Genomic DNA, 17,149 nt, shown 5'->3' on the forward strand with positions numbered 1-17,149 from the left:
GATACTCACACAATCTGGACGCTTGTAACATCTGTTCAAAAGGATTTATGATAATCTTTTGCTGTTTGGTGGTCCAGACATTTGTGCCATTTTCCGTAGTATGTGTACTCCTGCCATGTTTCAGTATGAATAAAATGACACACTCCTCTCTCTATCTCTTTCACTTTGAATTGCCTTGTTGAAATGTGCTATGTAAATAAACTTGCCTGACGGAACATACACTAAACATACACACACAAACGTACACTAACACATTGGCTGCTACTACCACAACAGCAATTTTGTTGTCATTATAAAAAACTAGGATATGTTGTTATCTTAAAGCATACTTATATTTGTGTATTGCTGCTGTAATGCCCGAATTTACCCTCTGCGGATCAATATTAGTAAATTGATCAATAAAAGTCTTATCTTATCTTTGACTGGCTGTAGCCAACTCACCACATCAAGCTCTTTGTGTGTCATGTCAGTCCGTGTCATGGACATTGAGTGCTGATGATAAATATTATCAGGCAATCATCTTATGATGTCTGTAAAATTCATCCTATGGCCGGCACTTTAAGAGACGGAAGAGCTCTCAGAGTGGGTGCACCTCTGTGCGAGGTCTTACACAATATGAAAAATGCAGCATATTAATATTGATTTTTAGAAGTCTCTGAGGAAACAATCATTTCAGCTTCCAATGTTTAATGATCCCTCTTCCTTTAAAAAAAAAAAAGGCATAGTAAGTGAAACTCTTTCATTGTCACACTGAATATAAAATGTTCATGAATATAGTTAAGATTAGTTTTTACTGAGTTATGACTGGTGCTTTGGACCACTGATTGATATCCTGATGACTAATCTAACTAAACTTGGAGGCATATGTACAACGTGAAAAATGTCATTGGCTTAAAATGGGTCATTGACTGGCAGTCTTACTGAAGGAGATTCACGGTGAGTTAATTACAAAGACGACTGTGGGGACAGTTTTGAGCTGCTTCCACGATCAGATACATCCGTTTGAAATAGAGCTGAAACAATAGTTCAGGGCACAGTGAAGGTTTTATTTCCTGATGACAAACTTTCATTTCTTTATCAGTGAAGTTAATTGTCCATAAGAGCTTTTGAAGACTTTGAGGTATATGCTCTCTGTGTTTGCATGGAACCCCGTCTGTTTACACATGAGAGTCTGTAAGGAGTCTACTATAAAGACAGTTTCTGATAGTACGAATTTCTGTTAATACGTTCAGTTTGGATACATCTTGTAGAGAAGACTTTGCTGTTAGCAGACTATGATCTATTTGGAGAAGCTATGACCATATGGGAAGAGACACACGATATATGAGGCACCACAAAAGTATAATGTTTGGCCTCAGTTGACAGTACAATGTTGAAGTGTTCCTCAAATAGAGGTTTGACATTTGAAGAGTAAAGGTCATGTGTTTCTTCATACCATGTACAGAAGTATCTAAAGTGGGAAGGAATTTGTGACATCTGTTGTGCTGTATATAAGGGCTCTATGTTGAACAATAAAGTTGTCTACCTTTCAGCCTGCACAGGGTCTCAGTGTGTCTGTCAGAGTAGAACCACGGCCGTGATTATGCTGCATTAATATTATTCAGTCTGTTGATAGATTCAGCTTTAGGGACAGTTATATTATTCAACCCATCAGTTTCTTTCTTTGGTTTCCTATAATCAATATTTCTGTAAAATAGGAAGTTTGCTATGAAGTTAAAGACATGCCTTTTTTTAAGTTCGACAAATAACTTGAATACATCGTTGACCAAAACTTTAGCCATTCTCTTTCAGCTAATCAAATGATTGAGCGTCCTTTCAGCAGCATTGTTACACAGTACAGTCCTGTTACTCTCTTATATTTGAAGTATTTGACTTAGTTTGAAATGTTCTTCTCTACTTCTCCCAGGTCATGGAGGAGGCTCTGCAGGAAAGTCAACCATGAAAGTGTCTCCCATGAATGCCTCACCCATGAAGGTTTCTACGATGGAGTCTTCCCCCATGAAGGCGTCACCATTTAAAGCTTCCCCCATGAAGGAGTCACCATTTAAAGCTTCCCCCATGAAGGAGTCACCATTTAAAGCTTCCCCCATGAAGGCGTCACCCTTTAAAGCTTCCCCCATGAAGGCGTCACCCTTTAAAGCTTCCCCCATGAAGGCGTCACCCTTTAAAGCTTCCCCCATGAAGGCGTCACCCTTTAAAGCTTCCCCCAGGAAAGTGATGTCTATTGCTCAACTGAACCCATACCAAAGCAAGTAAGTTAAATGACAAATCTGTGTGTGCTTGCTTAAACATTCATTTATGGTACGGCTTTTGTTTCATGACTTATAAGAGATGCTGACCAGCTAATGATAAATCTCTGTTGATAAAAACAACATCTATGTGTTGTTTTCATTAACTTGACAAGAGGAAACTGGTGATAACTGACTGATGTGATAACGAGCATCAACCAGTCAACGATAGCCTGCCCGAGCTGTGAGGAACCAAGAAGTTAGTATGACCGGTCAGTAGCAGCAGATCAGGAGGAGATTGGCACCTGTGCTCCCCCCACACACACATACACCCACCCACCTCTGAGTCAATAATTGATGAATAACTGCCATAAACACTGGAATAGGATCTGTAAGGAAACCTCCAGACATCTTGGATTTTATATTCCCAAGTGTCAAGCACCTCAGTGCAGTATGGCTCACGTTTACTGATGATTTAGCTCAGATTTTTTTCTCCCTTTTCTGCTTAGTCATCAGCCAAACTATCTCTTTTCGAGCTGTGTCTGCTTCCCTATTTGCTGCCATTTTTGAGTAGCTCTTCAGGGCACGTTTGGAAATCTGTGGGCGTGTGTGTTTGTATGCATGTGTGAACTTTTTTTTTTTTACCCCCCTGATACCAATGCAGTGTGGCAGTTTGTATTTCCTACGTGTGCCTGTTAGTCAGCCCATCTGCATGTAAAATGAAATGACCCATCCTGCCCGGGAAAATGGGGCATTTGAAAAGCAGGTACTGCTGTAGTCTTTACGACTGCTGAGGTTTTGATTCTGATTTGGCCTGGTGGGGATTTGCCCGCCCCTTCCTCCCTTCCCTCTCACAATTTCTCCACCTCCCTCAGGGTTCAATTTTACTGCTCTTACCCCCTTTTTCACTTCTTATTATTTCATTTGACTTAAGTCTCTGTCTCTGACCTTTAAAGTGGTCCTGAAATAGACAGGAGCACTGCGTATACAAGATGTAGTTTTCCAGATTTGAGTTAAGAAACACCGTCAATACTCTCTCAGAGTTTTGGCTTTAATAACGTAGCCCTATTTGAAATTGCAAGCTGTAAAGATAACTGTGCCTCTAGGTGTTGTAATAAACTGATGACTGTTCTAACTTTGAAGTAGGGGAGTACCTACAGTGGGTAAAAAAGGGATGACTTCAGCAGCTCCTCTTTTCTGTATGTTTGTGCCAAATGAATTGTGTGTGTGACATAGTGTGACATACAGTAGGTTGTATAGGGATGATGTGTATGCATGTGCACTTGGTCGTTTTTTTTTTTTATTGCTGTTTGCATGACTCTCTCATCCCATTCTCCCTGTGTTAAGTCATAGCATCTAGAGCAGACTATAATTGGCTTTTGGCTGCCATAAACCTCGGTGTAGCAGTCTTATCCATACTGAGCAGGGAATGGGGTTCACTCTGGGCCAGCAGCTGCTCTCATGATAGGGGATTTAATTGCAGGCAAAGTTATAGTATGAATATCCTCCGCTGCACAATTATCAACGCAGTCAAAAGCTCACTGCTGCATAAACTGCCGAGCTCGGCTGGCTGGTGTTAAAAACAGAAACAAGAAGCACATTTTGAATGCATCCAGGAGTTGGCAGATGCACCACCTAGTTCCCCTCTTTGAAAAGAGAGTTGCCGGATGTTTTATTTTGCTTTTTTGCTTTCATGGAACTTTAAAAAGACACTCATCCAATTTCCTTGGGAATTGTTCTGTTGCACAGTGGGGTTTCACATTCGTGACTGAAGTGAGCTAAGTTGGGCTGCGCATTAACATAAGATGAAGCTTTTTTTGACGTGTCTCTGCTGCTGCAGCTTTCCTGGTGCTGACCTCTAGACCGCATTTACTTCAGTGAAGTGGAACACGACTGTGTTGGTCAAGCATTTGTAATTTGTGATTCCCTTTTTGAAGTACTGATAATTAGAAGCTTCACTATTCATTCTCATGATATGGTCATTTGCAGATGTTTTGGAAAAATAGACCGCCATTAACGGCATTCATTTTGCTACCATTTTGCCTTCCCACTGGCTAATACAGAGTACTCGTCCCATGCAAGTAAGGTTCAAATAACGTACAGTACCTGATAAACCCTGTTTGCTAACATTTTGACTACTACTACTCTCTGGTAGCACCACACTGTTGATGTTCCTTATGGTCCAATGATTTACCCACAACCACTACATTTTTTGGGGGGTTTGTTGGTCATAGTATGGAGTTGGGGCCCTGCCTATAAACTGATGCAGGTATTGGCAACAGACCTACTCTATTCAACTATTTGGTTTTATTTTCCTTGAAAACCTCTTGTTGTCATGTTGAGTTTTATTGTCTTTGTGTCGACATGACATGTGCTGATTCATTAATGCAAATATCTGCTGTGTTAATCTGTAGTTGGACCCTCAGAGCCCGAGTCACAAACAAGTCCAGCATCCGCAACTGGAGTAACTCTAAAGGAGAGGGCAAGCTCTTTTCCTTTGAAATATTGGACGAGAGTGTGAGTAGAGGCTTGAATGTCTGTCAGTACAGTACGTCACACATGGCTGCTTTTTTTCTTTTCTTTTTTTTTTATATCCGAGAACTAATTGTTGTTTTGGTCACCAGGGGGAAATCAAGATCACAGCCTTCAACAAGGAAGTTGACAAGTTCTACTCTCTAGTGGAGCAAGGCAAGGTGAGCTTATCCTACTCAGTCACCTGAGTCCGTCACGTGAAGGCTCACTGAATCATGATAACATTTGTGCATTTTGTACAGTAGCTTCAAGTGCTGCAGGGAAATGCACTTTCTCCCATTCTTTCAAAAGGAAGTTCCTAAACGTGGTTGTCATTTTTAAGGTTGGCTTAAGTCCCATTTAGACAATAGTAAAACAATATCTATAAGCAATAAGACATAAGACTTACACTCAGGTATACTTTTTGTAAGCTCATGGCGCTTCAAACAAATGCATCAAAGTAGTGCCTAATAAACCCCTCTGCATAAATCTTCTCCTGCCTGCAGGACTTTTGGCCAATGAATGAGCTGGAGGCAAGTATTAGAGGATTTGCAGAAGGGATTTATTAAGTCACATTTTACTGAAATGTATATGTTTGAGAAACACTTTGAATTTATGGGGCTACACGAGGCAGAGGGTGTGCTGCTGAGAACAGTTTAAGAAAACTTGTCTAATGGTTTATTTTGGTTTGATTAGAAATGGCTGTAAGAACTGCAAGCTGCGCTCAGATTGCAGACTGTGTTTGTAAAGCTTCTTTTCTGGCTAATTAACTGAAACATTCAAGCTGTCCTCTTTATACTGCAAGTAAAGCAATCACATCTTTGGTTACAACAGTGTATGAAATTGAGACAATAGACTTTCTTCTGAGCTACAATGTTTTGTTTTTAAAGTTTGGCCAAAGCAAGAGAAAAGCTTCAGATGTCTGATACTAATCCTACATGAAGCTTACGGGAGAAAGAAACGTCTTAATTAGGAAAACTCTGTGCATCGCATTGGCAATGTTTCTACAAGGACTCATCGTGTCAGCTGCGAAAGAGACTGTCCAAACTTTAGAATATAATTCACTCTGTTTGATCACCTCTGACTGCTGAAACTAAATGTTAGCTGAAAAGTCCACTGACACTTCTGTCCTTCCAGTCCATCCATTATCTATACCGCTTGTCCCATCAGGGTAAATCCTAGCTGTTACTGGATGAGAGGTGGGGTACGTCCTATGCTGGTCCCTGGTCAATCACATGGCTGCCATACTGTATATCAGCACGGTCGAAGAACGAATACATGTCGAGATATTATCAAAACTGTCTGCATTTTAGGCAGTAAGCCTGAGAGCATAACTACGTTTGGGTTGTCTCTCAGTTTAAAGACTGATAATTTTTAATGAAGCCTGCAAGCTTCATGAAGGAGCACACACCTGCAAGAGTACCTTTACCTTCCTTAAATGGAGAGAGCAGCCATTTTTTTCCCTTCTCCTTAACTTGCACTTGTATTGATTTTTCTGTTTCTCGAAAAAAAACATGAATAAAATAGATATATTATCAAATTTAGATCAAGTAAAAACTTTTTTACAGAAGCTGCAACTTTCTGCTCTGGTTTGATATAATCTGCTTTTTTATACAGATCACACATCCTCATGATTGTTAGAGTTTTCTTGGTTGGAAAAAAAAAATGTTCACCATCGATGAATCATTTTGCAATCATGATATCAGTTTAAATATTCACAAATTAATTTGATTTGCTGTTTTTTGAAACAGTCACAACCGGAATCTTTGGATCGGATGGAGAGGAGAGATTATCACAGTGAACAATAAACTTTTGGGTGTGTGGGAGTATGTAGATATCACATAAAACCTGTTCACAAGGTTGTATATTATTAATAATGTAGAATAACACTCATTCATAATTCAGTCCAAAAGCATTACACATAACTCTGTTTCGAAGAGCCTTTGCCCTTTAAGGACCGTAGATGTAACTTTGGTTAATAGGATCATCTTTCAACCAGGGGGCTCCAGTTCAAGACCTTGTGTAAGCAAGCATCTGCTTTTCTTCCCTTTTCGTACGATGCGTGATGCCTAGCAGCTCCAGCTCCTTCTTTTATAAGTGACACAGACGGTGACCTCTGCCCTTTGCTGCAAGGCTGCACAAGAAGAGATTTAAATAGGACTGAAGCATACTCCCTCGGATCCTTTAAATATTCATAAATAATAGGTATGATTCATATTTAAAAAGCTCGTAGTGTGAGGACTCGGACGAAGTACAAACCTTTCAGTTAAAAGTCTAAGTTTTTTTTAAATGTTACGTTTATCTGACAAAAACAATGAAAGTGAAATTAAAAAAGAGCATCTACATTTTACTGTCAGCGCTAGAGAAGGTCACCTTATTTGAAGCTTTAGCAGAGACCACGCTCCTGATTACCCCCCAAAACATGCCCTCTGCATGTTCCTGTTTACCTGTGCGACAGCAGAAAGGTAGAACGCGTGTTCAAGCTCTCACTCTGCTCAGTCTGTTCCACTGAGCATAATAAGTCAATTAACCCCGGTCATCATCTGCTAGTCACTCTGGCTCAGGTATCAGCTACTCGCAGTGACTCCTTCCACATCCCTGGATCCAATTTGTGCCCCCTGCCCTCAGAAGATAAATAAAGGAATGAATCTGTCTTCCAGTAGTGATCTGAGTATTGACAGAACATTGAGTCGGTGTGACTGACTCTGAGTGCTCTGAATGCTTATCACATTAGTTTCATGCTACTATCTCTGTGTGGAATAAATCATAGAGAGAGAGAGGAGGAGGGGAGAGGAAAACAGCCAGAAAGAAAAGTGGAAGAGAGAGAGGGAACTTTTAGGATGTAAATGAAGACGTGACCTTCCATATCAAGTTTAAATTAGTCCACGTAGCCGAGTCGTTCTCTGCTTTGTTTTATTTTCTGGTCAACGAGGAGAAGTAATGATGCTGCTGTGACACCACATCCTAGTTGGACCTGAAGGTTCACACTGTTTTGAGCTAAGCTAGCTGCCAGCTACCATCAGATTTTATGAAAATTTAAGCGGTGAAAAAAATATGCATTAATATTTATTTATATCTTGTTATTGCACATTTGTCTCTCATTGTTATCTAACCAGTCTGATTTGGTTGCATTTTTTTTTTTTTTTTACAATGCGACACATTGCCCACTCTCTCTCTGTAGGTGTACTACATCACCAAGGCTACGCTGAAGGTGGCCAACAAACAGTACAGCTCACTGAACAACGACTACGAGATGACCCTCCACGCAAACTCGTCCATCGTGCCATGTGATGATAGTCAGGGCATCCCTGCCGTGAACTTCTGCTTTGTTCCCATCGCAGGGCTGGAGAACAGAGACAATAACGAAGTTGTTGGTAAGAGATTGTGTTGATGAGAATTTATTATTATTATTTTTATTATTTAACCAATGAAAGAACAACTAACTTTGCCTATGTGTGTGTTGCATGTCCAACAGAGTGAAAACACCAAATTTCCCTGTTTGGGATCAATAGAGTAAAATAAAATAGAAAATTAAATAAGAGTGAGTGAGCAGCAGATACTGTATGGATAGGGGGCAAGGGACAAGGGAAAAGCAGAAGACAGATATACTGGAATTTTTAACTCTAAAGTTGGAATACACATCACAAATTCTACTTTCTGCATCGAGCTTAAAAAACATGAATTAACTGATTTTGATAAGTACGTGTGAAACCCATTAGAAAACTGGAGTGAGGATACGAAGTACACTGAAATCACTGAAACTATGAAAAAAAAATTAAACCATAGAATTAATTTACCACTCATTCAAATGTGTTTACCACGCTTTACCGTGAACACTTTTTTTTGTATGAGTCGATCACCTGTTAACATTAAGAAAGGGAGACATGCCCGTTTATCACACCACTCATCCTGCTGCTTGTGATATTGGATACAGAAGCATTTCCGACTATGGAGCGGCAGAGTCCTGCTTTCAAACGTCGCAGGGGCAGAAGAAGTGTTTTTGGAGGATTTGAAACCGTTACATAAAAATCACATGAAATATTAAGATTGAAGTTGTCAAAGTGTGCTGAGCAGCGCTGTGCGTTCACACAAACACAGAGTGCATCAGCACAACACGTTAAATGAATGTGACACTCACAGTAGACAAGAGCCGAAATGTAAACTCTTTAAAGGACTTGTTCATTACGAGAGTTTCTGACAGGATCAGAATATTTGAGTTATCAGCTGCATTACAGCTATAAGCTCAGTCAATTATATGTGTGAGATAGAGGTAAGAAACGGCACATATTGACATGCTGACATGTATGTGAGTCATGTCGGAGGTGTCATTGAAGGAAACATCATGACAGGGCCAGAGGTTAATAACAAGCACACAGTGACATGTAAAGATAATGAACAGGATAGAGCTCATTTCACTGTTTTATTAAAAGTGAGTTGTGGTGCCTGCACTTTGTGCCAGTCAGGGATGTCTTATCTCTGCGTAAGGTGAATAAAGACGGTCCAAGTGAAGATTGGGGTTAAAATGACTCAACAATCGTTGTTTACGGCCAACTGCTTGGTGTTATTTATGAAGACAGTGATGTTTCAATAGTTGAGCCTTTGTAAACAAAAACGGCTTTGATTGCCAATACAAATACTTCTCACTCTTCCTTAGTATTAAGTTCAGTCATTGTCCAAATTCCAGAAGGCATGCAAGAGCTTGAACTTCACAGAGATTTTAAATCCGCTCGTATCTGATAACAGAATCCACAATTAATAGAAATAAAACTTATCAGACAGCCTGATGAGATGAGAGTTTTGGATTCTTTGAGTTGTTCAATCACATGTCAGTCTTTATTAAAAAGAAGATGTTAATTGTAGTTTGCAGCTACGGCAGAGCAATTTCCCCACTGAATCTTTTTTTCAGTATGAAAAAGAATGCACTGACGTCTCTGGGGTTAAATTAGGAAATCTGTTGCCTTTCTTACTTCATTGAGTTGCACGGGCTCTGTATGTCCGCGCACACTTCAGATGTGAGTTTGAAACGCTCTGTAATGTGAGCTTGCGCTGCTGTGCCTCAGCAGAGTCGACACAACTGCCGCGTAGAAGCACAAGCAGAGATGTCACTTCATTTAAGTGTCGGACAAAATATTCGAGAACAAATGACTGCTCGTAAAGAAGTGTAAACATATCACTGCAACCTGCAGAGTGGAACATTCATGGAGGGCTACATTCAGAGCTGTAAAGTAATACAGCGTGATAAAGCTCGTATCATGTTTGAACACGCCGCACTCATTACCTGCAGGAGTGTGTTTGTGTGGGTCGCAGAGGGCAGTGTTACATGTTGTGTGTGTCATCTGTTGTCTCTCCGCTCTCTCCCTCTGCGCTGCCTCTCTCGCTGCTCCTTTGTTAAATAGGGGATTATAACATGGTAATGAGAACTGTCAGCCTGTTCCCGTGGTGATAATGGAGTTCAGAGGTGGATGACATCGTCTCAATCATAATGGAATTAAGGATGGCTGAGAGAGAGCACAGACAGAGAGAGAGAGAGAGGAGCAGGAGGAGGGGGGAAGGAAAAGCTAAGGAACAAGGTTAGCAGAGGTAGCAGACAGTTCAGAGAATGACTGTTGACAAATCTTTATTATAATTCTGACCAAGAATTTCTCATGACGGTCCAATATTAGTGCATGGGCAACACTTCTAACTGAATAAGAAGATGGGCAGAAAGCTAAAGAACAGAACTGAGATGCTGTCAAGATGACAGGTTGTTGTAGGATTTTGGTCCGACAGGTTTACTGTTGAACAGACTCCTCTATCTTTTATATGTGAGTCAGTACAATCACAATCGTTAGTGTGAACATGAAGGAACCTGAGCATGTCGCCACAGGTTCACATACATGGCTCATGAAGACCAAACAGGGCAATTAATTTGTTAAAGTGATACAACTATAGAAAACCAAAGTGTAATGTATCTGGGATCCAACAGGTCTCTTGGAGGTTAACATTTGTCTTCTGGCAGGTGCAGGCAGTTTGAACCACAAGCTTTTTTTTTGGGGGGGGGGGGGGGGGGGGAGTAATGGTCAGAATTCCAGCAGAAGCCGTTGGAAACATGGAAACAGTCTGAAGCAAAAATGTTCAAAGGAGCAATATTTTCACCATAAAGGCAAAGACGCATAGTGGTGCAGCAGGCACCCGCCTCCTTTTCATGGTAGCACAGCAGAAGAAGCTTTCAACCTTGAAAACATGATTGCGAACAATCCTTAATTTGCTGTGTTTCAAAAGGGCTTCTTGTCTAATAAAGAAGCTGTAATAAACGTGTATGGTTGCACTGAACGTGTTGGGAACAGTAAAAGTAAACGGTTTGTGTTTTTTCAAGGAAAAAAAGCTTTAAAAAAGAATTTTCACAAATGGGGAAAAAAATAATCAATGAAATGCACACTTATCAACTGGATGTATTTATTCTGCCTTTTGTTAATTTGATGTATTTTCAGTGTCCTTGTGACAGTCATGTTTATGTATGATAAGCACTGGTTAAATGAATTTGCCTCACTCTGCTTTTGATGTTAATGTTCGTCAGCGTGTGCCAGGCTCTTCACCTTTGCAGCGCAGCTCTTCTATAATGAAGTGTTCAGGCCCTGAGCATGGCGGGAACCTTGAATGAGGAGGGGTTTTTTTGTGTTCAGGAGGATGGGCCTTATTGTTATCCACTGTGACTGTATGTCTGTCTATTATACGTACCTCGTGTTATGTAGAGGATGCATTGATGTATATACCGTAAATTCCGTACTATTGAGCGCACCTGGATATAAGCCGCACCGGCTAAAAATAAGTAAATAAATGTATTTGTACATATATAAGCCGCACTTGATTATAAGCCGCAGGTGTCCACGCTATAACAAGAGCTATTTACACAGACGTAGGCTACCGGTAACATCCGCAAATACTGTAGCGTCCGTACGGACGTTAAAGGACGACGAGAGCGTTCAAATAATAACTTTTAATAACCCGATCACTGTCGGCCGTGACCACGCCGTTTACAGCAGAGAGCAACACATAACTTGCCGTAACAATCCAACTCTCTCCCCCAGCGTTCTCTCATACAGCCACTCAACACGTTCTCGCTGGTGCATTCACTGACTCTCCACATAATCGGAATTATGAATACATTATCAACTACTGACTTTACAACATGAACCGTTACAATACGAAGCCTAGCCGACGGTGTCTGTAACACGGCTGATGAAAAAGATGACCGTAATATATTTCACAAGAAAATGTCCATCCATTCACTGCCTCAGAATGACTTCATTACTCACTTCCTCAGTCTCTGTTGTCGCTGTCAGTGTCATCTTAACGTGCAGCAGCTCTGTTAGCTTCTTTGACAGCCAGATCGATCGCCTTTAACTTGAAAGCTGCATCATATGTATTTCTCTGTGTGTTTTCCATCATGAGGGTGCGTGCATGAAGCGCAAAATGACTGATATTAAGATCCGACGTGACGAAGTCAAATGTTTTTGCGGCAGAAGCTCATTGTCCCCCATAAAAAATCCATGCATTAGCCGCACCGGAGTAGAAGCCGCAGTGCTCGAAGTGTGAGAAAAAAGTAGCGGCTTATAGTCCGGAATTTACGGTACTTGATGTTTAAAAAGGCTACTTTCACATGACATGCTTTTCTTACCTCTGTTAGCTTCCTCTGTTGCGTCCATAAGCTATCTATAGATTGGGGATGTAAAATGACTCTCTCTGTCTGCAGATGTGATTGGAGTGTGTAAGAGTGCAGAGGACGTGTCCCGTATCACCACGAGGAACAGCAAAGAAGTCTCCAAGAGGGCCCTCAGCTTAATAGACACAACTGGCAAAGTGGTGACGGCCACATTGTGGGGAGAGGAGGTAATAACTATAATCTCCCTCACTCTATTTTTACTCTGTCTGTATCCAGGAATGGATTCAGGGATTTTAACAAAAAAAAAAAAAAACTCATGCGGAGCAGGCTATAATTAATCGTGTGTTCATGAAGATGCCCAGCCGTGCATGTGCCCATGTGTCCCACTGTGCTCCTGCATAGAGCTGTTTTACGGGAGGTGGGGGATTTCAAGGCTATCAAAATTTGGATGGGTCGAGTCATTCCTGTGACCTTCAGGAGTGTTTTGGACCCGAGTCCTTGATTTGAGACGGCAGCCTAAATAACTCTCGAATGTGCATGAAATGGCACTATTCTTCTCTAAGCTCATTCAATCTGCAAGAGCTAATCCCTCCATTTTGCCAAAATCCAAAAATGACTTTCAAATTAACTCGTAGGTTGTCCAATTATAAAAGAAAACCATACCCTGTATCACTTTCTGGTCTATCCAAGCTGCAGAAACAGACTGAACATATCTGGAACATTAATACCACTGCTTTTGTCGTCTCTTTTTTTCTTCATTTCCTCGTCACTGTCTTCAACAGTTTTTTTTTTCTTCTTTCTCCCTTCAGGCTGAGAAGTTTGACGGCTCAGGGCAGCCAGTGGTCGCAATCAAAGGAGCTCGCTTGTCTGATTTTGGGGGGAGATCTCTCTCTGTTTTGTTCAGTTCGACAGTCTTAGTTAACCCGGACATACCCGAGGCCTTCAAACTGAGGGGCTGGTGAGTCAGTGTTTTGCATGCTCGCACATTTTTTTCCCAGAGCCCATAGATATTTAATGTCTTTTATCACAAGCCCCACATGTGCACTGAATCATTTTGCTGCTGAACTGTCCACATACACTGACAAACATACAACAAACTCTAAACCCCTGATATGGTAACACATGCATATACACACTAAAGGCAAACGGTGCTAAGCGTTGACGATCACGTGTCAGGAGACTGGTTACATGTGCTTCCTCAGTCCCAGTGGGAGAAGGCGTAGACAGGACCAGCTTCAGGGTAAAAAAGAAAAAAGAAAAGCAGAACACGGATAAATCTGGATTCCTTCTCTGAACTTCCTCTTTATACTGTATGAGCTGAAAACGAGGGGACACTGAGCTGCGTCAAACTGGATTCTTATTAGCAGCTCCTGTGGAGGGATTTTAAATTATGACTCATTCACTCATTAAGGCTGCTCCCCAAGTAGTTTCACCGCTGAAATATAAATGCAGTTTTTCTTCTTTTGTGTGTGTGTGTGTGATAACATAACAGAGCCGGAGTGTGCATATGATTGCCTGTGTGTTCAATCGAAAGCTATTCTTGGGGTTGAAAGTTGCAGGGTGCTTGCAGCTTGTGTTTTGAAGTACCTGTGGGCATTATTGTTATGTATCTTTCAAACTTTAATGTTTGACTTGTGAATTTGTCTTCCTATTCAGTGAGCTGTAGTTTTTGCAACTTTTTTTGTGTGTGTTGCATTAGTGAGAGCAGTTACTTGTGTTTGTGTTAAAAGGGAGAGAGGGGGAGGGGGGTGGGGGGAGGCTCCTCTGCTCCAGCTTTAATCTCGCTCTTATTAGTCTCCGGTCAATACACCGTCTCATCCTGACAGTCAAAGAAAACTGGAGAGAGAAAAAAAAACCTCCTCCTTCTTTTTCTTTCCCCTCGTTCACTCTGATCTGAGCAGCTGTTCGGCCCTCTCTCTGGTTTTTACGTACAAACAACCACGAGAAAAATCGCAATAAATGTGATGTTTTGACTCCTTAACGCTGAGGTCCGCTTCCTTCACAGACAGAAGAGCGCCTCTCTGATTCGAGCTCCTGTGGCGACGTGCTGCATTGTGGGATTGTTTTGACCAGGCTTGCTCGCATAATTAAAGGAAACGGATGAATTTGGATGATGCCTTGATTAGATTCCTCCACTCTGGCTTGAATACAGAGCAGGAGTCACAGCGATGCGTTGAGATAGAATATTAAAAAGCTAGATAAATGAAAAGATGGAGTGGGTAGAGAAGTACAAAGACGAATAAGTTTTGTTTTTCTCTTCCCCCCTCTGTGAATAAAACGTGTGTGGACAGAAATGTAAAAATAGATCTTAAAGCTGATTGATATGCAAAGGTGTTCTTATGATAGGCAGCCATATGTCGGAGAGAGACGTTGGCAGCATACAGACAGATGCAGTGGATTTAAATCAGTGAAGGGATTAAGGGAGTAATTTAGTCATGGCTGAAGAAGGTTTCTTTCGATAATAGCAGACGGTGAGGTGTTTAGAAGGCGCACACTCTTCTTCAATGCAGATAAATAGGTCATAGAAAATACTTTCCTACTTGTACACCTACTTCGAGTAGGTACATCCCTGAAAACCACCACAGATGACTTTTATTAATCTTGTGCTTTTTGTAGGTTCATCATTAGACACGGCTCATTAGCCGAGTTCTTAGGCACGCTCTGTTTGTCTTTTATTTCTCTCAACACGCCCTCCTCTCAGTCTCCTCTCTGAATGATGTATGACGTTTTTCCACATGTATGTTGTGTTCAGCACATGTTGATCCAACATATGTTCCGTGTGTCTTGGATGATTTCCCCCACACTGAAGGTTTGACCAGGAAGGCTATCAGCTCAACAGCCAATCCCTGACAGAGACGAGGTCGACGGGCAGTGGAGCAAAGACAAACTGGAAATCACTGAGCGATGTTAAAGATGAGCAGATGGGACACCGAGAGAAGGTGCAGTATTTACAGCAAACTTTGTTTTTACATGTGTAAGGCCTCACACAGCAAACATTCATCCTTTGAAGAAGTCGATATCCACAGCACTGACACTTATAACTAACAATAAAGTGACAATGAAAATGAGGCAGTGAGGCAGAACATTGAAACATTGAGGAGAATAAACCAGAATGACTTTCATGGTAAAGGGCTTTTAAACATTGGTCAAAACATTTTAAAAGTTTTTTAAAGTAAATGCTATTATTAAAAGTTGGTGTTGTCTTTTGATATTATACTCCTCTTTAAAATAAAATAAAAAAATGTTCTCAAGGATAATCGGCCTCACGAGGAAATTTGGCTGCTACTAATGAGTTTTCCTTTTTATTAAAAGCAATCTTTTCTTTGCTAACCAATTAATCATTCTCTAAAATGTCACAAATACAGGAGAACAACGATGCCTGTAAGAAATTCCCTCGGCTCAGAGTTTCATTCAGACGTGTCTGTCTTTCCTCTCCACTGTTATTTTCATTATCTGACCAAAAAAAAGCTGCTTGCCTAAAAATGCAGTAGTTGCAGATGTGAACTATGATTAAAACACATGACTTTTATTTTATTTTTTATTGCAATTTTAATCATGTCGTATTCGTATAAGCTTTGAATGATGATGCTCTGTTGCTCTGTCCCACACAGCTGGGACTACATGCTTCTGCCTAGCTTCACTTCGAGGTAGTGTTTTCCATCATGCATTGTGACTCAAAAGTGTCACTTACTGTAATTGTTGACCTTTTTAAACAAAGACAGAAGTGCCCTCGAACAATAGGAGAAAGATAAGAATAGCATGAGTAGTATTTCTAAAACCATTGCACATCATGTGTCAGTCTTCTTTTTCTTTTTTTCAACCTCTAAGGTTGTCTTATTTGGTATCTAAAATAGTACATGAGTTGTGCAGATAGGAGATTTAGCATGCCAAAGATACATACAGCACATAACTATACAACTCAAAGGCGATCTGTTCCCACAAACTCCTATTTTCTGAGAGGATCATCTGACAAGCCGTCTGATTTCACTGTTACCCGGGCAACGACAGCAGCGGCATCAGCACCTTGCTGAACAGTACGACGGGAGCTGCTCAGTAGCAGCGAAATAAACACTAAACAAAGACTGCAAAAGACACTGAGTGCAAGGGTTGCTTTTAAATCACACACACTTTTACTCTGGTTTCATTGGGAACAACTTTGCAAAAACATAAATGGACTGACGTAGCATGTGAGCTAACCGCAGCTTACGGTGTGCAGGCTTACATTATTCACCCCACCAGCTCTCTGCTCCCAACATATTCACTAACCTGACACCTGTCTGCTGATGTTTGATGTCTTTCTTTAAAAACCGTAACAACCTCATAAGCCAATTAGCTAGCTATATTAAAAAGTGATTCTTGGGTCATTCGATGGTCCAATGCTCTCCACCTCAACATCTCAGATTTTGCAAATGTTGAGGTGGGGCAGATTTTTTTAAATTGGACCACTTGGCATGGAATGACCCAGACATGTAATGCAAAGAGACATGGCAACAACCAGCTGCTGGTTATCTTCTAAAGTTAGGATGGAACACCAAATGGTTTATTTCCCATTCATTAATCTTCACTTATCAGCGGGTTCAGTCGAAGAGACTGATGGGGGATGACGTGGAGTTATAGACGTTTTTAACAACTTAAATTACTCTTGGCCTTTGAGAAGACGATGCATGCGCCTGCTTAATTATTTATTCTTTCATTTTAAGTTATTTTTGTTTTCGAAGGAAGAGGCTGAGGCAGTCGATAGGGTGGACATGTAGCCCGAGGTGTATCC

At 40.9% G+C, this 17,149-nt stretch overlaps 1 protein-coding gene across 1 annotated transcript in view; it reads left to right on the top strand.

The window, feature by feature from the left end:
* Positions 1 to 17,149, top strand: part of LOC306831581 (replication protein A 70 kDa DNA-binding subunit-like) — a 39,724-nt gene that overhangs the window by 8,735 nt on the left and 13,840 nt on the right. Inside the window, exons 7-13 of the mRNA XM_079355760.1 lie at positions 1,907 to 2,252; positions 4,643 to 4,745; positions 4,853 to 4,921; positions 7,921 to 8,113; positions 12,472 to 12,608; positions 13,191 to 13,339; positions 15,191 to 15,320. Coding sequence (XP_079211886.1) covers positions 1,907 to 2,252; positions 4,643 to 4,745; positions 4,853 to 4,921; positions 7,921 to 8,113; positions 12,472 to 12,608; positions 13,191 to 13,339; positions 15,191 to 15,320 — 1,127 coding nt within the window. The remainder of the gene's footprint in view (positions 1 to 1,906; positions 2,253 to 4,642; positions 4,746 to 4,852; positions 4,922 to 7,920; positions 8,114 to 12,471; positions 12,609 to 13,190; positions 13,340 to 15,190; positions 15,321 to 17,149) is intronic.

Source organism: Symphodus melops (genome assembly GCF_947650265.1).
Source record: "Symphodus melops genome assembly, chromosome: 11".
NCBI classification, from domain to species: domain Eukaryota; kingdom Metazoa; phylum Chordata; class Actinopteri; order Labriformes; family Labridae; genus Symphodus; species Symphodus melops.